The sequence below is a fragment of the Chionomys nivalis genome, chromosome 4 (assembly GCF_950005125.1).
Source record: "Chionomys nivalis chromosome 4, mChiNiv1.1, whole genome shotgun sequence".
NCBI lineage: Eukaryota > Metazoa > Chordata > Mammalia > Rodentia > Cricetidae > Chionomys > Chionomys nivalis.
Genome location: NC_080089.1, coordinates 99017310 through 99042856, shown reverse-complemented (window position 1 = coordinate 99042856; position 25547 = coordinate 99017310). Strand labels below are relative to the sequence as shown.

At 45.8% G+C, this 25547-nt stretch overlaps 1 protein-coding gene across 4 annotated transcripts in view; it reads left to right on the top strand.

Moving 5' to 3' along the window:
* Positions 1–23931, top strand: part of Cep63 (centrosomal protein 63) — a 73066-nt gene extending 49135 nt beyond the window's left edge. For 3 of the 4 annotated variants that reach the window (XM_057766292.1, XM_057766297.1, XM_057766293.1), the window contains one exon: positions 3448–3804. In XM_057766292.1, the coding sequence (XP_057622275.1) occupies positions 3448–3606 (159 nt within the window). In that variant the 3' untranslated portion in view covers positions 3607–3804. Of the gene's footprint in view, positions 1–3447; positions 3805–23634 lie in introns of those variants that run through there. The other variant, XM_057766296.1, reaches the window with a different exon arrangement.
* The last annotated feature ends 1616 nt before the right edge of the window (positions 23932–25547 follow it).

The window sequence follows — 25547 nt, the reverse complement described above, 5'->3', positions numbered from 1 at the left end:
CTCCCTTTCGGGGGTTGCTGAGGCCTGCCCGCTAGGCAGGCACTCACTGCTCTGGTTGGGTATCCTTAGTGTAGGGGCGTTTGTGCTCTCTACCGGGACCGTCCGCCCCAGGATAGTACACACTCACCCGTCCCGATGAAACTTCTGGCACCTACACAGGAACTCCTGGATGCCCCAATGAGCCAGGGACTAAGGGAAGTAGGGCGCAGGCAGAGCAGGTCCAGGAGATCACAGCAGAGACTGCAGCCCCAGCAGCAGGGGCCCGCTTTCCCTGGCGGGGACCTTGAGGCCTGCCCTCTAGTCAGGCACTCACTGGTCTGGGCTGGTAGCCTTAGTGAAAGGGCAGGAAACTGTTCCACAGCTAAGGACCTTGCAGACAAGGCAGGCTTGGGGGTGGGGGTGGGGGCGGGTGTGTAGGAGAGAAAGCCTTGCAGCAGGAGCTGGGGGAGGGGTGTTTGTGCTCTCTACCGGGACCGTCTGCCCCAGGATAGCACACACTCACCCGTCCCGATGAAACTTCTCGGCACCTACACAGGAACTCCTGGATGCCCCAATGAGCCAGGGACAAAGGGAAGTAGGGCGCAGGCAGAGCAGGTCCAGGAGATCACAGCAGAGACTGCAGCCCCAGCAGCAGGGGCCCGCTTTCCCTGGCGGGGACCTTGAGGCCTGCCCTCTAGTCAGGCCCTCACTACTCTGGGTTGGTAGCCTCAGTGAAAGGGCAGGAAACTGTTCCACAGTAAAGGACCTTGCAGACAAGGCAGGCTTGGGGGTGGGGGTGGGGGCGGGTGTGTAGGAGAGAAAGCTTTGCAGCAGGAGCTGGGGGAGGGGCGTTTGTGCTCTCTACCGGGACCGTCTGCCCCAGGATAGCACACACTCACCCGCCCGATGAAACTTCTCGGCACCTACACAGGAACTCCTGGATGCCCCAATGAGCCAGGGACAAAGGGAAGTAGGGCGCAGGCAGAGCAGGTCCAGGAGATCACAGCAGAGACTGCAGCCCCAGCAGCAGGGGCCCGCTTTCCCTGGCGGGGACCTTGAGGCCTGCCCTCTAGTCAGGCCCTCACTACTCTGGGTTGGTAGCCTCAGTGAAAGGGCAGGAAACTGTTCCACAGTAAAGGACCTTGCAGACAAGGCAGGCTTGGGGGTGGGGGTGGGGGCGGGTGTGTAGGAGAGAAAGCTTTGCAGCAGGAGCTGGGGGAGGGGCGTTTGTGCTCTCTACCGGGACCGTCTGCCCCAGGATAGCACACACTCACCCGCCCGATGAAACTTCTCGGCACCTACACAGGAACTCCTGGATGCCCCAATGAGCCAGGGACAAAGGGAAGTAGGGCGCAGGCAGAGCAGGTCCAGGAGATCACAGCAGAGACTGCAGCCCCAGCAGCGGGGGCCCGCTTTCCCTGGCGGGGACCTTGAGGCCTGCCCTCTAGTCAGGCCCTCACTACTCTGGGTTGGTAGCCTCAGTGAAAGGGCAGGAAACTGTTCCACAGTAAAGGACCTTGCAGACAAGGCAGGCTTGGGGGTGGGGGTGGGGGCGGGTGTGTAGGAGAGAAAGCTTTGCAGCAGGAGCTGGGGGAGGGGCGTTTGTGCTCTCTACCGGGACCGTCTACCCCAGGATAGCACACACTCACCCGTCCCGATTAAACTTCTCGGCACCTACACAGGAACTCCTGGATGCCCCAATGAGCCAGGGACAAAGGGAAGTAGGGCGCAGGCAGAGCAGGTCCAGGAGATCACAGCAGAGACTGCAGCCCCAGCAGCGGGGGCCCGCTTTCCCTGGCGGGGACCTTGAGGCCTGCCCTCTAGTCAGGCCCTCACTACTCTGGGTTGGTAGCCTCAGTGAAAGGGCAGGAAACTCCCTTGATTATTTTTACACATCGCCACCCTGCAGTTTTACTTGTGAAAGCACATTCAGCCAACATGACTTCAAACTCACACTCTGAAATACGAGTGTAGGTATGCACTGCCGTTAGCCTGCACCTTCCTGCCTGCCTTTTGCAGAGAGGGCTGACTGTGCTGCAACGATTGCATCAAGAATGGAGTCCCAAAGCATGGATAGAGAGAAAGGAAAAGAGGGGCTGGTGTTAGGTGGCAGAGGGCGGTGCATCCGAGGTGTGCCCAGTGTGATTTAGGTACCTGTAGTGGCTGGTGGTAGAGGCCGTCTTTGACCCTGTGCTGGTCTCTCATCCCCACCACTGGGCTCTATGTTCTTTGTCCTCAGTAGGGAAGTACTTGTGTTGGACCAGTCTGTTGTCAGCTGTGGTCGTATCCTTGTAAAAGTTCAGTAACCTTGATTTTTGTAAAATGTGTCAGCAATTTCATGGAAAGGTTCCCCTTTAGTTGTCAAATACATGTCTGTTTTACTTACATGTAGTTAAAAACAAAACAAACAAAAAACTCGTCACCCAGAAAAGTGACTTTCTTCCTAACTTTGGCAGCACACCTTCTCTGACCTGCGATGATGTGAATTTTATTGATGTTGCTTTTTCTGATTAGTGTGAGCATCCATGTATTTTCCTTCAGAAGTACTTGATATTTGGTGCTAGCACTCTGTGGGGCCAGCATGGTTGTCCTGATTATTCAGCAATTGCCTGCTTGCCTGCCCGTTAGACTTTACTGTGGTCCTGCTGTGCCTGTGTGTGGACATACACAAAACAGGAGAGCTACCTCCATTACAAGTTCCTAATGGAGGTAGCACAGGGCAGCCTCGTCCTGCATTTCTGTCCCAGTGTTCGTGTGGTGATGCTACACTGTGCAGTGTAAGAGTTTTAATTCCAGCCCCAGGTAGTGTGCTGTCATCCCTGGGAAAGTCATTTCTCACTCTAGAAATCTACTTCTGCTTGTCAGATGGAGACAAGGAACTCTTCTGTGGTGTATGTATGTCTGTACTGTGTGTTTATTTACTCTGGAGGCAGCCGTCTGTGCTAACTCAGCATAACTGTAAATGAGGGGTAGATTGCCTGTATTATCTTCAAAAACCCAAGATCTGAAACATCGCCAGATCCAAGAATTGCAGATCAAAGACCATGGAGTGGAATTTTGAGAAAGGGAGAAAAGTATTGATTCTTAACCAGCATCCAATTTGCTTTCTGTAGATTTTCAGTGCTGTAAAGTGAGAGTGGTGTTCAGTGTCTGAAGTAGCAGGCTTTGGCTGTGTTCTCGTCTCAGTGGCAGGCAGACACTCAAGTCTGAGCTGAGATCCTCTCCAACTAGTGACGAGCTTTTCTATACCAATTTTACACTTCGCGTGGACACTGCTTGGGTCAGAAAGAAAGAGACCTGTGGTGCAATGTTTTCAGAACTTTACCTTCCTTTTTCAAGACAGTAAGATAAAAATATCTCTTCAGAGGAAAATTTCCCCTTTGCATTGCTAGGCAGAAAATATCACAAATAGTGTTAGAGCATCCATCTCTGCTTCCTAACACATGTCACGGTTTGTCCCTCTCCCAGTGCTCGCTGCCTGTCTCTCCTCTGGGATCGATAGCTACCAGGTTCCTGGAGGAGGAGGAGCTACGGTCTCACCATATTCTAGAGCGCCTGGATGCACACATTGAAGAGCTGAGAAGAGAAAGTGAGAGGACGGTGAGGCAGTTCACGGCCCTTGTGTAGCCCTGGACAGCCGCAGACAGATGACTTGGTTATAAAGTTATAGGACAGAGGATGCCTGCGAGAGCAGCGGTGGAAAATCTGCGCTAATTATTTTCACTGGCTTGTTTGAAGGACTTCTCCCAATAGTAACTTGTGAGAATAAACCAATTTGCAGACTTTTCTCACATGAATATTTATTACCACAAAGCAATACTTTTTCTTTCTGACTGAAATGTGAATAGCTGTGTACTAATTACAATAAAGATTTTCTAATGCAGTTTGAAAATAAAGAAACTACAGTGCTTCCCTTAAGGAAGTATCTAGTGGAAGCCTGGCTCTAGAGTTGCTCAGCTGGCTTCTTACCCTTTCTCAACATTTACATGCAAGGTCTGGCTAGAAGTGTGTGAAGGGCATGGTGAAATCCTTTGCCCCACCCCGAAGTCCAAGAGTGTGTGGGGCTCCTGGGACAGCCAGACTGAATGCTCAGCATTTGCATGCTGACAAGAGAGTCAGATGGGAGACAGGGTTTGAAGCCACACTGTTGACAACCAAGGAGATGTGGAGAGAGGAGAAGAGCGGGGTTCTGGGCAGCGGAGGATCACAGGAGCCGGACCAGTACAGGAAGTGGAGTGTGCAGTTGAGACAAGGAAAAGGTGCATGTTGTCCTTGCCAGCTCAGGGACCCAGAACCCTCCATTCCCCCTACCCATCAGTGCACAAACATCCTAGTATTTCTTCCTTTACAGAGAAACAGGAAAACTGGTCATCTCCTCCATACGATTTGCTCCTTTTTAGCAAACATCTCCGTAAACAGCTGTTGGCAGTGATGGTTCTGGTTGGTCTCTCTCCTGAGCCCTCTTCGCTCTAACGTTGCTCTCCTGCCATGGGGGACACTATTAACCTAAGCTCAGCGCATCATTCTCATCTTCCATTGCCCCTGCAGGCTCCCTCTGTCTGCCCGGCCTCTCCACATCATTTGCCATCACTGGATGGCTTTCCTCACTTAGCACACTCTTCTCTAGAACATTCCATCTGTTCCCAAGCTCTTACGACCATGTGAAGCCAGTGTACTCTGCAGTCAAGAAATGAGAGCTGCCTCCGGTTGGTGAGATGTCTTGGTGGTCCTGGACAGGTTCAACACTCCACATTTCCAGCAGAGGACTCTGGGCTTGCCTGGCTAAGATTCACCTCAGGACAGGGCTCGTGTTTCCTGGCTCCTTTGTGTTACTCTTAACTCCTTGCCATGTGCTCTGCCCAGTTTATTGGGAGGCCCTGCTGCTTCTGCTTCTCTCAGCTCCCCCACTGATCTCTTCTACAGTACAAGCCTGCTCCAGACTACACAGACTCTCGCCTGAAGTCTGGACATGGCCTCCCACCTGGTACCACTCCAGTACCCAACACCAGTAATTCACCTTCACAGAGTGTCCAGAGCTGCGCTTTCAACCATGAAAGAAATGTCACTGCTTCCCGCTTTGCAACCTAAGGAGGCTTCTTACGGCATTCTGAACAAAACCCAAATGTGTCATACCTACAGAGCCTCCATGACCTGGGCCTGCACACGGTCCTCACTGTGCCTCCCTCAGTGAGCTGCTCATCCTAGGTTTCCTAGAGGTTTTCTCTGTGGGCTCTTCATCCTCTGAGAAGACTTTGTTACTTGAATTATACCTCTTGGGGGCAGGGCCTTTGCCTGCCTCATTCCTCATGGGGTCCTCACACACTGCACAAGCCCATCTTCTCGGAGACGCTCAAATGCGTTGAACCAGTGATAAATGTCGGTTGTCCGTTAGATGCCCACATGCCGCTCTCCTCCTGCTGTGGATGCTTTCCTTCTGGTCTCTTCTGCCCACGGCCTGTCACTACCGTTTTGCCCCACAGCACCCAGTTGCTTGGCTGCCTTAACCTGTGTGATGGGACTGGCCAGGGGCAGGGAGCTGCTCTTGCTTTCCTGAGCACGCCCCTCCAACAGCACCGGCCTCACTCTGCTGCCTTCCCTGAGCTCTGTTCCTGAGGGCTGAACAGCATGCTCCTCTACAGGTACCCAGTAATCATAGTGGGTGAGTTCAGATGATGACCATCGGCCTTCATTGTACTTCTCTGTAGAACGAGAGTACTGTTCCTGGGGTTAAGAGGAGTTACTGAAGATGCATTTCTAAAGGACTGTTGAGGCTCGGAAGATGCTGTTCTGTGTGGATTAGTCTGAAGGGGTTTTTGCATTTCTGAGTCTCCCAAGCTTCAGATGAAAGGTTTCTGTATTGTGTCCTAACAGGGAGGAGAGGACAGCCCAGTCCCTGGGAGCACTCAAGGAATCACGAGGTGCTATGAATTTCCTTAGAATTATACTGTGCTTTAGCAAGAGCTGAAGTAATCTGTTGTCTAAATTTGTAGAACATTGGATTGTAGTTATTCCCTGGACTTTGGTTTTTCAGATTTCCTACTACCCAAATTTGTTCAAAGTAAGTAAATTTGTTTCTTAGCAGCTTTTTAAAAATTCACTGCTCAGGGCAAATGAGATGATGAAAGATAGGAAGTTTACTTTATTGTTGTTGAGTCAGGGTCTCTTGTTGCCCAGCCTATCCTGGAGCATCCTAGGTAGCCAAGGGCAGCCTTCTGTCTGCACATATCGTAGGTGCTGGATTACAGCACCGGTGTGTCTGGGGATGAAGTCTTTCTTTGGTGTTTACAGACATTGCTGTGTCACATGACTTGGGTCATTCCGCTTGCCCTGAATTCCTGACGAATTTGTGTCTAGATTCTAGAAAGCAGTGGCAGTAACTTTCCCCACTTTATAAGGAAGTTAAAATGGTCTCTAGAAGGTCCTGGAGCCCTCCCTCTAGCAGAGCCAAGAGGAAGTGTAGACTCCAGGCAATGAATGACCTTTCTCACAGTTCATTTTAGTTAGGTGAACCCAAGCCACTGAACTAACCTCTCTACACTTCAGTTTTACCATCTGTAAGATAGAACAGTAAAAAGAGTGCCTACCTCAGGGTTTTTGTAAAAATGAACTCAGTATGTTTGTAAAGAACATAGCAGCTCGTTTGGCACAGCACACTCTGGAAGTATCTTAAGTGGGAAATAACCTGCGCCTTCTGCTCTGTGATGTCTCCCTGACTTCAGGTCCTACCTCCCCTCTCCCAGGGACAAGGAAGATGTAGGAGCTGTGCATGGTGTTTTCTGTTTGCAGAACACCCTTGAGTCCAGAACTTAAAAGTTACAGGTGAGAAAAATGCTGCAAAACAATCTGTACATAACCGAGGACATGGGTGACAAACAGTTGTCATGAAGAGCATTGACACACAGGACAGAGACAGGAGAAAGGAGTTGTCAGCAAAGGCAGAGGAGGAAACACTTTTACTCTAAAGGCTTTTGGTGCCTCCGAGGTTGAAGCGGACATCTGTCTTAGGAGAAGCTGAGCTTGGCCAGGTCTGGTGAACACCTGTTTAGGCGACAGGTGTTGGGGGAGACTGTAATAGGGACTGATAAAGAATCTGCTTTGCTTCCTTACAGTTGCAGGTCGAAGGCTTAGGGTGAAATGTGATCAGAACTGGTTCTGAGAGGATCCCAGGCATGAGGGCATGAGCTGGACCGGAGAAAATCTGGAAAATTTAGAGCTGCCCGCTGTAAATGCTATTCTAAGAGAAATTTTGATAGTTCCAGCACACTGCTCACACTTTCCTCCGTGGGAACCTAGAATCTGGGCATTTTATGCTGCCCCCTTTGGCAGTTAATCAAAAGTGGGTTTATAGTCCTCCTGGAAAAAGAAAGCATTTAGTTCAGGTGATGGCTGAACAGTGGAAAGCCCAGAAACTCCTAGTTACCAGATGAAGAAAAGAGGCGTGTGCACATGTGTTTGTATGGCAGTGAATTTTCGTTAAGATTCTTACAGATATTTGTGAGCTGAAAAGAGATTTAAGAGCCACAGCTTTCAGGTCTTAAGTGCCCTGGAGATAATCTCTTGTTTCCTGGTGAGAGACGTAAAGTTGGAGTCAAATCCTCCTTACTGTGTTAAGTTTTAAAGTATAGTAGAAAATGAAAACTATTCAATAATAAAAAAATGCCCACATTATTTTTTCTTTTTAAATTGTTTTTATTGAGCTATATTTTTTTTCCTGCTCCTCTTCCTTCTCTCCCTCCCCTTCTAGCCTCTCCCATGATCAACACGCTCCCAATTTACTCAGGAGATCTTGTCTTTTTCTCTTTACTATTTAGATCCACGTATGTCTCTCTTAGGATCTTCTTTGTTGTCTAGGTTCTCTGGGATTGTGAATTGTAGGCTGGTTTTTTCTTTGCTTTATGTCTAAAAGCCACTTATGAGTGAATACACATTTGTCTTTCTGTGTCTGGGTTTCCTCTCTCAATCTGGTGTTTTCTAGATCCATCCATTTATCTGCAAATTTCAAGATGTCATTACTTTTTTTGCTGTGTAGTACTCCATTATGTAAATGTACCACATTGTCTTTATTCATTCTTTAATTGAGGGGCATTTAGGTTGTTTCCAGGTTCTGGCTATTACAAATAATGCTGCTATGAACATAGTTGAGCACACGTCTTTGTGGTGTGGTTGAGCATCCTTTGGGTATATACCCAAAAGTGATGCCCAAATTATTAAAGATGAGCACAGGAACTAGGCACAGTGGTGTGTGCACATAATCTCTGTACTCAGCCAAGAGGGTCATGACTGGGAGGCTCAGCACAACCATACACATACAAAACTTAAATCAGTGAAGGATCTTTTTCTAAAGATATGCAGATATGTGATAAAACACATAAAAGATACTCAGTATCACTGGTTACCAGGAAATGAGATCAAAACCCACAATGAGATACCACTGTACAGCCACTGTAAAAGAAGGGCCGTGATGAGTGCTGGTGATGTTGTGGGGAAAGTGGGTTCTCTTGTTGTTAATGGGAGTGGAGGATGGTGCAGATATCTGATGGTTCTTCAGGGAGTTAGTGACGAGTCGCCTGTCTCTCGGCAGCAGTAGTCCCAGGCATGCTCAAGGGAATGGAGCATGTCAAGCAAGAAGCTGGCCATATGTGGCCACAGTGGCGATTTTCACAAGAGCTCCACAGTGGAAGCAACCCAGACGTCTGCAGCTGAAGAGTGTGTGCAGCGTGCAGCTAGCCAGGCACTGGACTGTTACTGGGGATGAGGAAAGGAAGTGTGGTAAGCTTCTTCATTGAACTTTCTGGGATCGCCAGCCCGCAAATAATGACACGGAACTTATTATTAATTATGAAACCTTGGCCTTTAGCTTAGGCTGTTTCCAACTAGCTCTTAAAACTCAAATTAACTTGCTTCTGGTAATCTATCTCCTACCACATGGCTTCTACCTCTCTTCCGTTCTGTATGTCTGACTTGCTCTGCCTCTAGCTGGCACCTCTGCCTGTCTTCCTCCCAGAGTCCTCTCTCTCCCCAGAAGTCCTGCCTATTCGTTCTTGCCTAGCTTTTGGTCATTTGGTTCTTTATTAAACCAGTCAGAAGGCGCCTTAGGCAGAGGCACATTTTTACAGTGTAAATATTCCTCAACAAGGAAGTACCTGAGGGAGGGAGCCAGCTACAGAATATCACAAAAAGTATGGTTCTTTTATATGAAGTGCCCAGATCAGACATACCCGTACAGGTAGGAAGTAGACCAGTGGTTGCTGAGTGCTTGGGGGACATCGGGGAAAGGAGAACTAACTGAAGACTTGTTAAAGAGTCAAAATAAAACTAAAGGATTATGAGATTAGTGACAATAAAATAGTCCCTTAATTTTCGTTTTTATTCTGTTCCATATCAGATGACTCTTCTGACATGAAACTGAGATTCTGGATTTTACTTTAACAAACATGCTTGGGTTTAGAGAAGGAGAGAGCCACACTCCAACCACCAGCTTTAATTTTTAGTTGGTTTGGGACTACAAAAAAACTCTTGCATTGTATGTTTGTAGAGAACGGCAGAAACAAACATTTGGAAAGATTTATGAAATTTTATCCTGTTGGAAATGTGATATACTAATAGGCCAATTTACTCTTTTCTTGGAACATTTTTTCTGGATGATTTGTCCTTTTTCTTCAGATGTCTCATTTGTCCAGTGGTCTTCAGATTCCTTAGCTGGATTCCTATTCTCCTGAAAAGGCAAAAGAAAACCCTGCCCCTAACCCTAAATTTGGAGAGGTTCCCTTTTGGCAAGTTGTATCTAATCAAATGAGAAGCATTTGTTAGTCTTATAAGTTAGTTTAGATTGAATGGTCACATTGGTTGATGAACTATCACCTCTTCTAATCAAGAGGTCTTTCTTGTTCAAATCAAACCTTTATCAATTTTGATGGTGTTCATAGCTTTTCTTCTCCTGTGGAAACAAAAGCAAAACACCTTTCCCAATGTAACACATATCCTGGTTTCCATTCTGAAGTCTACACATCTTTAAAGTATACAGGCTGATTTTATTCCTTATTTTTTTTTCTATTATCCAGTGTCTTCTGGCAGCTGTGGTTCCTTTCTCATTAGCATTTAGAAAATTCAAGGTAGAAAAAGACAATGCAGTGTAAAGTGCTTGCCTAACACATGCCTCCAGCGCGCGCACACACACACACTCACACATCTGTGCACACACCCACACACATGAACACATACATGTGTACACACAAAGAATGTGCCAAACTAGGACAGGAAACATTACAAGACAGCCCAGGTGCAGGTCCACCCCTCTTACTGGCCAGGATCCCCTCCCCCACTTTCCTTATTGCTTCTCAAATGGATTAAGGGCTGGTAGCCTTGGTGTTGAGGATTCCTCCTGCATTGTGGTGTAGCCTTGGAACTTCTCTGAATCTTGACTAAGTACATGAAATAAAATGCATAACATTAAAGGGAGCTATTGCTGTTATGTTGACACTGAGCTATCAATTCAAGAAAAGCAAATTTGTGATACAATCTTCTGTGTGCTTCTTATTAACTCATTAAATAACAAGGCCTAGTGGTAGGGCTCTTACCCACTGGGCCTTGAAGCAGCCATGTGTGCAGAAGATGTTCTGGGATGTTTGCAGCAATTCTAATGAGCTGTGGGAACATCTGTGATTTCTGTTGGAATTAAAGCCACAGGTACTGCGGCACCACTGTGGGTTATGGCCTCTAGTTACAAAAGAAGAAACCACATTTCAGTTAGAGGGCCCAAGTTCATGGGACTCTAGACTGTGTTCTGGCTCTAGGCTCCTGGGGGTGCAGTTGTGGCCTCCAGATTAAGATTTCAGAGACTTACCCATATCTCATTCACTCTGGTTCCCTGGAGACATTTCACTTGTTTAGTGGGTAGGGGGTAGTATTTGTACTTAATGTAAACCCTTTCTTAAATGTACTTTATGTTTGTGAGTGTTTTGCCTGAAAGTTTGTGTGTGCACCATTTATGTAACTGGTGCCCTGAAACTGGAGTTACAGATGATTGTAAGCCACCGAGTGGGTGGTAGGTGCTAGGAATGTGGGTTGTAGGTGCTAGTAGTTGATCTGGGTCCTCTAGAAGAGCAACCAGTACTCTTGACCTCTGAGTCATGTCCTAGTTAGGTTTTCCATTGCTGTGAAGAGACACTATGACCATAGCAACTCTTATAAAAGAAAACATTTAATTGAGGTGGTGGCTTACAGTTTCAGAAGTTTAGTTCATTATCATCATGGTGGGGAGTATGGCAGCATGCAGGCAGACTTGGTGTCTGTGAATTCTACATCTTGATCCAAAGGCAACAGGAAGTGAACTGTCTCACTGAATATGGCTTGAGCATACATGAGACCTCAAAGCCCTCCTCCAAGTAACACATTTCCTCCAACAAGACCACACTTATTCCAAAGGCCACATCTCCTAATTGTGTCACTCCCTTTGAGGTCCATTTTCTTTTAAACCACCACAGCCTTAACTCTTAAGAACAAGTTCTCAAATGGGCTGAGATAACAAAGCAACTTAACAAAGCAATGGTACTTTTTAAAAGCCCGAGGCAGCACATTTGAGCTTCTGAGAGAACTATTGCCTTGCATCTGGTAGGTCAGAGCGCCCTGCCTGGGTCTCAGGGGATTCGAAGGTATCACAAGGCCTAAGGGTATCAACAGCCAGGTCAAACCCCAGGGAGACTCCTCTTCAGGGTCTTTATGGAAGAAATTTAGGTGTAGTCAAACCACTCAGGTACCTGTGGGCTGTGCGCCCAGCAAGGGGCACCTTGTGCAGGCTGAGGTTTTGGACATCTCTTTTGATAGAAAGGCAGAGAGTTCTACTGTCTACTGTGGACAAGAAACACTTAATATGACTAGAAAGCCTGGTGCTTGCTCTGTGGCCCCAGGAGAACTGTGCAATGCCCAGATGCATTCCCCAGGGCACTGAGGCGGGGGAGACAAGGGAATGGTCGGCATGGTGAGACAAGGCAAAGCCTGGGTGGGTCTAGGCAGTGGTCCCAAATCTGCCTTTACAAACAAGTTTCTGAATCTTTATGCAACCTCTACAAACAAGGCTGAGAGTATTGTTTAACATGCAGCCAATAATTCATGCTGTTTGCTGCTGGTGTCCTTAGCTACCCCAAGCCAGGGTGTCTGTTCCGTCACAAGAAACACGTTCTTCAAATTAGTCTTTGTCACTAATGTTTAAGGTTAGCTTACATGGTAATGGTTTTCCTTATGGCATCTTCTTTCTTTTAAACATCAGATCTAAAAATGTTTGGTTGGATTAACCATCTATGCATAATGTTATTAAAAGTTTAGAAATAAACTTGGTAAAGAGGAGGAATCTCATTGCATTATTGTGCACAGTCTATACTGTTAAGATTTCTGAATGAATATTGCAAAGAAAATTAGCACTTTTTTGTCTTATCAATGTGGGCTACAAAGAATTAAAGATGCTGTCACTAAAAATATCTAGACAGGGATTGTGTATTGTCTCAAACATAAATCCTAATATAAAAAGTTAAGGTAATTCAAGAAAGGTCAGAGTTTTTATTAAAAAACTTTCAAAGATTCCATTGAAAGTTTCATATAAGCTACATACCATTCCTCTTGTGTGGATTTTTCATTGTAATTACACATCTCGGAGAAAATGTAATGAAATTCGTCTCATATTGTCTTTGTCCATTTTCTGACAATGGGTTAGAATTCCTGGAGCAAATGCATTAGTCTCTTCCTTGTTGCTGTGATGAAATACCATGGCCAAAAGCAACTTACGTGTAGTGCCTGCACAACCTGGAACCGCGATCTGGCAAGGGTCTGGGGATTAAAAACCGCACAGAGACACAGGTCATTCTTGAAACAAGAATGCCAATTTTATTGTCTTCCAGGGAAGCTTATATAGGGCTCTCCTTGACTAATGGTCATGCCCTAGCTCTCGGGATTTTTCAGCTGCAAGCCCACCAGAAACCACTCCTTTGCCATCAGAGACTCATGAGGGTCTCATGCCCAGAGCAGCTGCAAGCATAGGAAAATAAGTTGTTTACTCCAGCAGGCAAGGGGTCATAGAAAATTCAGGGTCTGAGGGTCTGCAGTCTCCAACACTTAAGAGTTTATTCTGGCTGATGGTTCCAGAAGGATAGAGTTCCTCGTAGCAGGGAAGGCACGGCATCGTGGCAGGCAGGAGCAGGAAGCTGGCTGGCCATGTTTTTATCCACATACAATGAGCATTGAGACAACAAAGTATGATAAGGCTATAAAGTCCCATAGCCTCCAGAGACATACAAGTCTTCACTTCCTGTCTTAATGTTTCCTTTGCTATGATAAAACACCATGATCAAGAGAATTTAATAGAAGAAAGTTTAGTTTGGGGCTTATGGTCGGAGAGGATTAGAGTCTGTGCTCATCATGGTGGGGAGCATGACAGCAGGCAGGCAGACATATCACTGGAGCAGTAGCTTAGAGCTCTCACCTCTCAATCTACAAGCACAAGGCAGGGGTGGGGGATTGGGGATGGTGTGGGCTTTTGAAACTTGAAAGTCTATCCCCCTAACAAGGTCACACCTCCTAATCCTTCCCAAACACTTCTACTAACTGGGAACCAATATTCAAATTCATGAGCCTATGGGGGCCATGCTCATGCAAACCAGCATGGGGGTTGTTTCATCCTGGAACTCTCAGGTCACACTCCGTCAATGAGAGACATCGACACGTCAGGGTAGCAACTCCAGACAGGAGCCTGCAGGCGGGAACTGCAGCAGAAGCCACTACCCACTTGCTCTGTCTGCTTTCTTTTTTTTTTTTTGTATTTTTTATTATTTTTATTCTTTTTTAATTAAAATTTCCACCTGCTCCCCGTTTCCCATTTCCCTCCCCTCCACCCAAATATTGCCCCCTCCCCCCACTCCCCTCCCCCATCCCTACTCCTTTTCTCCTCCCCCCACACCATTCCCCCTCCCTCTCGATACTGGAGAGCAGTCCAAATTCTCTGCCCTGCGGGAAGACGAAGGTCTTCTATCTATGTCCAGGAAGGTGAGCGTCTAAACAGGCTAAGCACCCACAAAGCCAGTTCATGTATTAGGATCGAAACCTAGTGCCATTGTCCTTGGCTTCTCATCAGCCTTCATTGTCCGCCATGCTCAGAGAGTCCAGTTTCAACCCATGCTTATTCAGTCCCAGACCAGCTGGCCTTGGTGGGCTCACAATAAATCAGTTCCACTGTCACAGTGGGTGGGTGCAGAGGGCGATCTGGCTGCGACATCTGTCACCCCATTGATCGCCAGGGTTGATTCGGCTGATCTGGCTGGCTAGGCGGGTGTCCCCTTCCTCCCTCACCGCTCCATGTGCGTCCCTCCCGAAGCTGCGTGCTCGGTCGAAGAGGACGACCTTCCCCGAATAGAGGAGGACCGGTCTTCGGTCAAGGGTATACGAGTAGCTGCGCTCCCCTGCTAGAACCTCCAAACAAGCTCTGTCTGCTTTCTTATACAGCCCAGGGCCATTTGCCCAGAGGTGGCACTGCCCTACTGTGGCACATCAATCATTAATCAAGAAAATGCCCTACAGACAATCTGACGAAGGCATTTCCTCAATTGAGAGGTTCCTCTTCCCAAATAATTCTAGCTTGTGTCAAGTTGGCAAAACAAACACAAACAAACCAAACAACTAACTAGCACACTTTCTCAACAGCACCACTAACCTCATGAGCCTATGAGGGACGTCTCTTGCGGAACAGGCTCCATTTAGCTTGTGGTTCTGGAGGCTGACTATCTGAGACTGGCTAAGCACAACCCACAAGAACCTCCTGCTACTGTTGGAGCACAGCAGGGCCATGGGAGACGTGAGAGACGTGAAGGAGATAAGCATGGGGGACAGCCTTGCTTTAGAATTACTTCACCCAACTGATGCAGCCTCCTGAGAGTTTAGAGCTTGCTCAGTCTCTCCAGAATTTAGGATTAATCCAATCTGAGAGTGGCGTTATGTTCAATGACCTAATCACGTGTTAAAGGTTTTGCCTTCCAATACCACTAATGATAAAATTCAAATGACCATTTGTGTGTGTGTGTATTTGTGTGTGCATTGTGTGTTAGTATGTGTGTACATGGTAGTAGGTGTGTGGAGGTTAGAGAGTGCCACAATGTCTTCCTTTATCATTTTCCACACTATTGTTAGAGACAGGGTCTCTCACTGAACCAGGAGCCTACCACTGTGGCTGGACTAGCTGGCCAGTGAGTGCTGAGTATCCTCCTGTCTCGGTCTACCCAGGGTTGGAGCTACAGATATGCATTGCAGCACCCACCTTTTTACAGGAAAGCCAGGGACCTGAACTCGGGTACTCATGCTTGAGTGGGGATCACTTTGTTGTTTTTTTTTTTGTTGTTGTTTGTTTGTTTTTTTTTTTTGAGACAGGGTTTCTCTGTAGCTTTGGAGCATGTCCTGGAACTCCCTTTGTAGGTGGGGATCACTTTGTACACTGAGCTATCCCTATGATCCTCAATTGAGTTTCAAGGGGACATGTTCACACTGTAGCTCATACGGATTTTGTATTAGGTCCTTTTCATTGCTGTGATAAAATACCATGATCAGAAGTGACGTATGGGCTAGTTTACCTTGGCTTACAGTTTCAGGAGAGCCCATAATGGTGGCGGAGGCATGGCAGCATGTTGGTCACATCTCCAGCCACATATAGGAAGTGGAAAGAATGAACTAGAAGTAGGATGGGGCTCTAAACTCTCAAAGCCTGCGCCCAGTGACACACTCCTCCCAGCAATCTCCTGTCCTCCAGGTTCCATAACCTCCCCGAATGGTGCCACGATCCTAGCTTGGTTCTCTGTTGCTCTAATGAAACATTAACTGAAAACAATTGGTAGTGGACAAGGCTTTATTTCTGGTTACAGGTTACAGTCCATCACAGAGAAAAATCAAGGCAGGTACTCAAGCCAGGATCCTGGAAGAAATAAATGAAGGAGAGGCCAGGGAGGAGGGCTGCTTCCTGGCTCGCTCCTCATTCCTTGCTCAATTACATTTTTTATACAACTGTGGACCACCTGCCTAAGTGTGGCACTGCCCACAGTGGGCTGGACTCTCCCCTAGTAACCATTAATCAAGAAACTGCCCCACAGGAATGCCCATGGGCCAGTCTGCTAGAGGTGATTTCTTAGTTGAGAGGCTCTCTTCTCAGTTGACTTGAGTTTGTGTCAAGTTGATAGAAACTGACCAGCACAGCAGCCGGCTGGGGACCAAGTATTCAAATAGTCACACTGGGGACACTTCTCATTCAAAGCACCACAGGTATCCTCCAGTTAGCTGCAGAAGATTGACCTCTAAGAGCTGTTCACATTATTATTTAGGCTTTTGACAGAAAGCTCTCCCTTCGCTGTGCAGCCATTAGAAGACAGGGTTGTGGTAGCTCTGGTTTGGTTGGGCAGCCCTCTTCTTCCTTTATACCTCAGCTAAAACGTTTCTATGGTTGAATCTGTCTTGATTAATGGTTTCTCCATATGAGAGCTGCCCGGGTGACTGTCTACCCATTTATTAATTGTTCCTCCAAGCATTAGTGAAACAGAACATTCATCTTGGAAGCTGCGTGCCTCTGAAGGTGCATAGGTGTGCATGGCGGGACTCACGGTACACCTGCACCCTTAGCAGCCCAGGCTCAGGGCTCAGGTCCAGTGAATGTGAGAGCAGAGAGAGGGCCTCAAAGTCAGCTCACCACTTAGCGGCTGTATGCCCTTGGGCAGAATCTTTATATTCAGAATGCGTACTGTGACCTAACTCATCAAACCCGTCCCAGGCCACGTGAGACGCTGAAGAGGGACAGGAACTGGAGAGGTGAGGACGAAACCCTGCAGGGAACATCAGTTGGAGAGATAGCAGCTGTAGGAATCATCAGTTCTGACAGCTGACCAGCTGCATGGTTCAGAAGACCTTCAGGGGGACAGGTATGGGGTGGCCTGCAGAGCCAGCCAGCCAAATGGTGACAGCACAATTGGGTTCCCCACAGAGATGTTCACAAGCTTCTCAGGAAGATTTTAAGCCACATTCCTTATTTTTAAATGTTGATACCAGTTAACGCCAACACTAAAAAGCAGGGTCTTTACTCTCCGCCTCTATGGTCCTAATACAGCAATAAGGGTGGTTTAGGATCATAATACACCACAGACAAGGACCCCAGGAAAGGGAGAATAGAGACAGTAGGGGAGGCCATTTCTTTTGCTCAAAGTGCTTTGGGGTGGGGATGGGGGGAGGGGAGGGAGGAGGGAGACACCGAAGCCACAGGATCTAACCGTTTGCCACATGCTCACTCATTCATTCAGGAAGAACGGGGCATATTTCACAATGCAACGACCTCCTTTAAGAGCTAAGGCAACCAGGCATGGTGGCATATGCTTGAAATGCCACTACTTGGGAGACTGAGGCAGGAGTCGAAGGTCAACATGAGCTATATAGTAAGGCCCCATCTCAAAACCAAACTAACCCTGAAAAGCTGGGGGTTAAGGAGATGACTCATTTGGCAATGTGCTTGCTGTGCAGGCATGAGAACCCGAGTGTGGGCTCCCAGCACCCACATAAAAAGCCAGGTGTTTATCATGCTGCATGCCTGTAATCCTAGCGCTGGGGAGGTGGAAGTCAGGTGTTTATCATGCTGCATGCCTGTAATCCTAGCGCTGGGGAGGTGGATGCATGAGGATTCAGGCTCCAGGCACGGGGAGACTGTCTCAAAAATGAAGTGGAGAGAGATTGAGGAAGACACTAAACATTGATGTCTGCCATCCACCCGCATGCACACATACACACAAACTCATACACATACACCCCCGCAAACCGCAGTTATAAAACTTCTAGGAAAAAAAAGAGAAACTTTGTTCTTTTGAGTTAGGCAGAGATTCTTTAAGATAGAGGCACAGATGCGTCCTCCCCCTGGACTTAAGAAATGTCACCATTTCATCCTATATGCTCAAAGCGCAGAATAAAAATTAACATAAACTTGTTTGTGGCCTTTCTAAGTCCTCTTCTGTTTTTGGAAGCACCTGCTGTAGTGACGAAGGTGCCCACGTGTCACAGCCACAAGCTGTGTAGCTCTTTGTGTCATCAGAGGTAGTGACAGCCACACCATGTGTGAAACCTGCAGTCAGCAAGTGGGTAGCTGCCAAGGTCACTCGTGGGCCCTGGGGTTGGATTGGGTTCAAAGAGATTTCATTTCTGTGCTTTCCCTAGAGTGACATGTTGAATTGCCGGGTTTATGTTTAGCCTTTTCAAATACCAAGCTGTTTTCAAAAATGGCTAAGCCATTTTACTTGCCCACCACTAACATTTGAGGTTTCCAGTTTAACCCCATCCTCATCAGCTCTTGACAACCATCAGTCTTTCTGATCACAGTCATCGTAGTGTGTGTGGGTAGCATGGTAACTCATTACCAGCCTCTGGATCAGAGATGTTTATGAGGGCCTAGCTGTTAAAAGCTACATTTTCCAGCCTGCACTGCTGCTAGGGATGGCGGAAGCTTCATGAGGTGTGGTCTAGTCACAGGGAGTTGGGTCATGCCACTGACCTCTTGAAGGGTATATTAAGACCTTAGCCCTTCTTTCTTTGCTTCTTGGCTACCATGAAGGGAGAAGTTTTGATCAACAACCAGCTCCCCACCAGATCCACCTCACCATCGTCCCAAAGCCGCAGAGCTGATTGACTACATGTTGGAACTTCTGAGGCTATGAGCACAAATGAACTCCTCCCCCTTATAGCTGTTCTTCTTAGGTCTTTTGTTACAGTAGCGGAAAGCTAACACACGTCTTAATTTACATTTTGTTAATGACTAAAGATGTTGAGCTCAGTTTTACAGGCTTCTTAGCTATTTTCATGCTCTATTTTCTTTGATGCAATATCTATTTAAAACTTCTGCACATTTTTTAATTGGGCTGCTTGTCTTCTTATTAAGAAGGTGTAAGGGCTGTTTACGTATTCAACACAGCAATCCCACTTCTAGGAGCCTACAAATTAACATGGAAACATGAATGTCTATATGCATGTTGGTGTAAATGTCTATAGCTGTATCCATAATAGCCCAAACTCAGAGACAATCTAAGCATCCATGAACTGGGGAATTAAATGTGTATTATAATCAACCAGGACAATGCTATAGGACACGCAGAGTAGCAAGCTGTTGGCTCATTTTACAACATGGATAACCCTGAGAAAATCCATACTGCATAAGCAACAGAAGTTGGAAGTCATGGATAACATGGGTCTATGTATAAAATACCTAGAAAGTAAATCCATAAATTAGTAGTTGCCTGGAGTGAGAGATGGTTCTGGGGAAGTTTTATAGGGCAAGTGGCGTGTGCTGAAACTGGACTGTGGAATAGTTATTCAACACCAAAAATCTTATAAAAATGGCAAAGGGTATGCATATATAAAGTAAATATTATGGTCTATCATTTATATCTCAGAAAACCTTTCTAAAGCACACAAAAATTACCAACTATAATACAGTACTTTCAGAAAACAAGAAAGAGTCCTTTTTATTTTTTTTAAGAATAGTCTAGACTAACAGAGACATTACAAGAAATTTACTGATAAGTGTGCTTCAAGACTCTCCAGCTCCAGGGCATCCAACTTCCTCACACAGATACACATGCAGACAAAATACCAATGCACATAAAATAAAAATAAATAAATAAGAATGCGGATGCAAAGGCCATTACTGAAATATTAATAACTAAATTCTATCAATAAATTTAAATCTACCTGTATAGTTTCAATGTTGATATTTCTGCTAACTCTTTAACTGAGATTAAAAAAAAAAATACTCCTGCTATCCTAGACATGAAATGCCGCAGCCCAGGTGCTGGCCGTGATTTTTCTAGGCTTGACAAGTGCCAGTGGGTCTGTAAGGCTGCTCTGCTGGGCGGAATGCAAGGGGAAGCGACAGCCTCCTGAGAGGCTGGACAGAGGATGCTCAGCATGTATATTTCCACTAGTGCACAGTAGCTGGCCCTGGGCTCAGAGCTTGGGCTCAGCCCCTCCATGAGTGCCCGAGGACCTCCCGTTGTCTACAGACATTCCCTGGATGTGCACAGCATCCAGAGCAGCCCCATGGGAACATAGTCTAGCTACAGGAGCCGTGATGAGTGTGTTCTGCTGTGGGTGTGTAAAATGTGAAGCTGTCAGCAGACACACCAGCATAGGAAGTTGTGTGGAGAGGCTCAAGGGGCACTCACCACCTGGTGGCCTGTGTGCACATGGCTGAGATCCTCAGCTGCCAGAAGGCCACTGAGGAGAAGCAGCATGTGGCCAACTTAATGACCCTCTCAATGTCTAGCTCATTGGTATACAGGTTTGATTGGTCCTGTTTCCTCCTGGAGCTTGCATCCTTCTGGTATTTTGATCAAAATGACAAGGGAGCCCAAAACGGCTGATGAATACAGCCTGGAGGTGGGAGAAGAACCCCCAGTAGCTTCCCTTGGACAAAGAGTGGACCACAGCTGGACTGAAGGCTTCGATCCAGCTGTGAACAGAGGACGTGAGGAACAGCAGCCTACTGTACTCCTCAGCCGAGATTTGCCGTCTCAGAAGAGCATTGGCAGTAGCCTTTCTCTTCTTTTATGTCCATGCTCTTCACCAGAAGTAAGAGATGACGTGAGCTTGAGTTTGCGTTCTCTTCCCAGCTACACTGGATACAACTTGGGGAGCGCTGGCCCCTCCTGCTGGCCACTGGGCACTAAGTGGAAATGAGTCTGTCTGGAAATGAGTGGAGATTTCCAGCTTCATGACTAAGCATTTGGGTAGATTTCTTACTTTCAGTCCTTAATGTGTTGTTATGCAATTGTTAGTATTGATTTAATAGCCCCCCTCGTTTTGAAAAAGCGCCTCTTCACATCACGTTATAGTTAAATTATCAAGAACAGAGGGAAGAAACCCCGAAGATGCAAGAGAGATGCTGAAGGCTCCTCAGCATACACTCTAAAGGCCTGGAGGGATTGTACGCAATAATGTCTTTCAGGCCTTAGAAAACACAACTACCAACTTAGATCTCTATGTCCTGGAAACTTGTCCGTAAAAGACTGTCAGAGATCAGTGTACACAAAAGAATTCATGACTAGTAAGCCAGTATGTGATTCTTAAATTAGTTAATTAAATATAAAATACTTAATCCTACACACAGATAGGAGAAGTAAGACGGGAGATCTCATTAAAGGAGAAGTCTCACTAGAAGAGCAGATAAACAGATCAGAATCAGGGGGAAATGAAAGATGATTGATGTAGTAAACAATCAGGAATCTAAGGTAATAAGGCAAAAGAAGAGCTCATTAGAATATTCCTGACAGGAATAAGAAGGTGGAGGAAGAAGAGAAGAGGAGGAGGAGGAGGAGGAGGAGGAGGAGGAGGAGGAGGAGGAGGAGGAGGAGGAAGAAGAAGAAGAAGAAGAAGAAGAAGAAGAAGAAGAAGAAGAAGAAGAAGAAGAAGAAGAAGAAGAAGAAGAAGAAGAAGAAGAAGAAGAAGAAATGAATTAGGGCATACCTTTCAATAATAACTGTAAATGTATGTGGTCTTTATTCTCCAGTGGAAAGACATAGACTAGCTGACTTAATTAAAAAAGCTCCAGGTAGTTGCTGCCTGCAAGAAACTTACTTTATACATTGACAACATAGACACTGACTGAACGTAGAGGGGGATGTGACATTCCAAGCAGAGGGAACCAGGAAGCAAGCAGGAGTGGCTATAGTCATATCTGACAAAGTATAATTCAAACCAGAATTAATAAGGAGAGACATATATTGAATGTTGGTATACTCAGTTTTATAAACACTGCTGGGCATGATGTTTATTAGTAATAGGTATCTCCAATATCCCCCAAATCAGCAAGGAAACATCAGGGTTAAAGTACATGGTAGATCAAGTGGGCAGATGGCTAGAAACCATCCCACACAGCAACTGAGAGACACAGTCTTCTTTCTCAGCTGCTCACACAGCTTACTCCCCAACAGGTACTCTATGCTTTAAAGCAAAACTTAGCAAATATAAAAACAACCCTAAACACTTGAAATATATTTTTTAAAAACTTCACAATTTCATAGAAGTATTTTGTACTTTGTTTTATCTGCTCCTGCTCTCTGAAGCCCATCTTCTGTTTTCATGCCTTTTAGTGCATTCAGTTGGGGTTGTCTGCGTAGACACAGTGGTGGGGTGGTGGTGGTTGTTTACCCAATCTCAGAAAACAAAGTTGAAGGCTCCTGAGAAAAGGTAATTGAGAGAATATGGTGGCGCACACTTTCTATATGCATACACAGCACTCCTGAGGCAAAGACAGGAGGATTTCTGTGAGTTCAAAGCCAGCCTGGTCTACACAGTGAGTTCCAAGACAGTCTACATGGAAAGATGCTATCTAAAGAAATAAGAAAAGGAAAAAAGAAAATAAAGAAAAGCATACCCTTCATATACATGTGAAAACAAAATATCAATCAATCAAACTAACCAATCAACCAATAGCTTTTCTAGAACTCAATAATGAACTGTTGGAGAAAGAAATCAAGAAGACAATCCCATTAGGCATGGCCTAAAACAAACAAGAACAGAGCCAGGGGTGAGCCTAAGCATGTGGAAGTGAGCAGCCTCAATGAAACTTTAATAAGCACTGAGAGTGGAACTGAGGAGGCAGCTAGAATATGGAGCCATCACCCATACAAATGGGCCCAGCAGAATTCATAGTGTTAAGATGGCCATATTCCTAAGAGGAGTCTCCAGATTCAATATAACTCCCATTCAAAGTACCAACGCCATTCTTCACAGGACAGAAAGTATTTCTTGGAGCCTCAGGGAAGCATAGAAGACCACAAACTGCCACGCCAGTTCTGGGCAGCAAGAGCAATGCTGGGGTGTTGCTGGGGTGTCGCAGTACTGCAGACTCTTCAGTGTAGATCCACAGCAATAAAAGCAGCGTGGCACCAGTGCAAAAACCAGCATGCAGACCGCCCACATAGAACAGAGGGTCCAGAAATAAACCCAATAGCTGCAGCAATATGATCCGTAGGACAAAGGTACTAGAAACTGACATGGGGAAGGGGGAGACAGCCTGTTCAACAAGGGTGCTATGAAAACTGGGTATCTGCACTTGGATAATTGAAACTAGACCCCTATCTCTCAGCTGCTGCAAAAACAACTAAAAACATCCAAGTGTGAGACCAATATAGGAACAATATACCTTTCAAGTTAATGGAAGGCTAAAATAGGAACAATATACCTTGCAGGTTAAGGGTTCTCTTTTGCAGTTATGACAGTTAAGTTTCTCTTTGTTCAGTGCAGGTTAAGATTTCTGTTTGTAGTTAAAGAATAAGTTCCTGTTTGTCCTGTGTCAAATTCTTGGAAGGTAAGGTTTCTATTTGCAATGAAGAATAAGTTCCTGTTTCTTAGTCAATTGCTTGCGACCCCATCCATATGATGTATACCCTCACCCTTGTTCCTTCCCTTTTATTCTATTTTAACAATGTGTGACAGCCAACTCTCTCGCCTCTGTCAGCCTTATCCCTCCTATAAGAAGGCTGGCAGAGGATGGTCTTTCAAATCCAGACTTAGGGTGAAATAACTGTCTCGTCAGTCTGAGGTACACACCAAAATATCACTTGCAGTTGTGGGTTTTTTTTTTTTTCTCCTTGTGATTCTCAGGTTTAACACAAGACCTTAATGGAAGATGGAAAACATTGAAACTACTAGAAGAAAACTCAGGGGAAACTCTTGGAGGTGTAATTACAGGCACCATTGAAACCCTAGGACCCCGAGAGCTCAGGAAGTAATAAAAAGAACTGGTAAGTGAGATCTCATCAGAGTAAAAAGCTCAGCTCAGCAAGGGAAGCAACAGTGGAAAGAGCTTGGAAGATGGAATAAAATCTCTGTTGGATATTCATCTGCAGAAGATTAACATACAGAACTTACCATGAACTCAAAAATTCTGACAAGAAAAGAACAATCTAGGCAGGGAACCCTGACTACTCTTTGGACTAGAGAGGGAGGGGAAGGGGGATGGGGGGAGCGGGAGGGAAATGGGAGGAGGGGAGGAGGTGGAAATTTTTAATTAAATAATAAAAAAAAGAAAAGAACAATCTAATTATGCCCAAGAAAAGAACTAAACAGGAGCTTCCTAAAAGGCTCAAAAAGCCCAGTCCATAAAGTATGTATATGTGTTTTTTGTTTATATATGTAAGAATACTTATAGATATGGAAAATGTTTAATATCCCCAGTCAGTAGGGAAGTGCTAAACCTCACTGACATTCGAACTGACCCCAGTCAGAAGCTGTCATCAAGGACAATAAATCCCAGTGAGAATTCAGTTGGAAACAACCCTACACAAAGCTGGTGGGAAAATAAGATAGCATAGCCACCATGGAAATAGCATGGAGTCTCCTCAGAAAGCTAATGTATAACCTGTGTGTGGCACACCGCAGATGAGTGCTAAAAAGCCCATCACTTGGGAGGCCGAAGGTGGAGGACTGAGAGGTTGAGATCAACCTAGGTAATTAGCCAGACCCTGTCTCAAAACAGTAAGAGGGGCTGGGGAGGCGGTTCATTGGTAAAGCCTTGACAGGGTAGCATGAGGACCTAAGTTTGGATCCCCAGAACCCATGAAAAGCAAGGGATGGTAGGGTGTGTCTATTATCCTGGCATTCCTACCGGATAGGGTGGGACATAGACAGAGAATTCTCAGGAACTTACAGACCAGCCAGCCTGGAGCACAAAGCAACAAACGTGAAAGAAACTGCCTCAAACACAGTGGATGCAATGACTGACTCTTGAGGTGGGCCTCTGATCTTAACACAGGCGCTGTGGTTCCCACCCACCCCAATCCACACATGCACATATGTAACACATACAGAAACCCCAGATGAAAATCAAAATAAAAGCAAACAAAACACTAAAAGGAAGCTATCATATGATCCAGCTAGTGCTCTCTTGGGTGTACCCCAGAAGGAATGAAAACTGGCATTCAGTAGTGGTATCTGCACCCCATGTTTAGTTGTGGAGCTATTGGCTAAACTTCGGTCAGACCAATGAAGAACAAATAGGAGGAAAAAAAGCCCAAATCAGCAATAGCTGGAATAATAATAATAAATAACCTAATTGGGTCTGATTCTATGGATACTAACAAAAAGGTATAAGGAACTAGTGCAATTAACGAAACACTTTAAGTCCAATGGATGATCTTTCGAAACCACAGCATATCAAAGCAGACACGCAAAGAAGCAGAATGCTAAAAGTCTTCTATAATTTAAAGACATTGATTTTTAATTGAAAATCTTCCCACAAAGAAAACCACAGGTTCCAGTGGCTTCACCAACAAATGCTTCCAAACATTTAAGGAGGAAAAAAAAGCCCTCATTGGCTCTCCAGCAATTCTCTAGGCGCTTTCAAGGTTATTGTAACCTCCACAGAGTCCAACAGGGGCCTTGCAAACAGACAGCTGCAAGTCAATCTTTCCTGTGAGTATTGATTAAAAATTCTAATTGAATCATCAACAAATCAGATCCCACGATAGAAGACAGGCATGGTGGCCCATGACTACACTCCTAGTACTTAAGAGGCA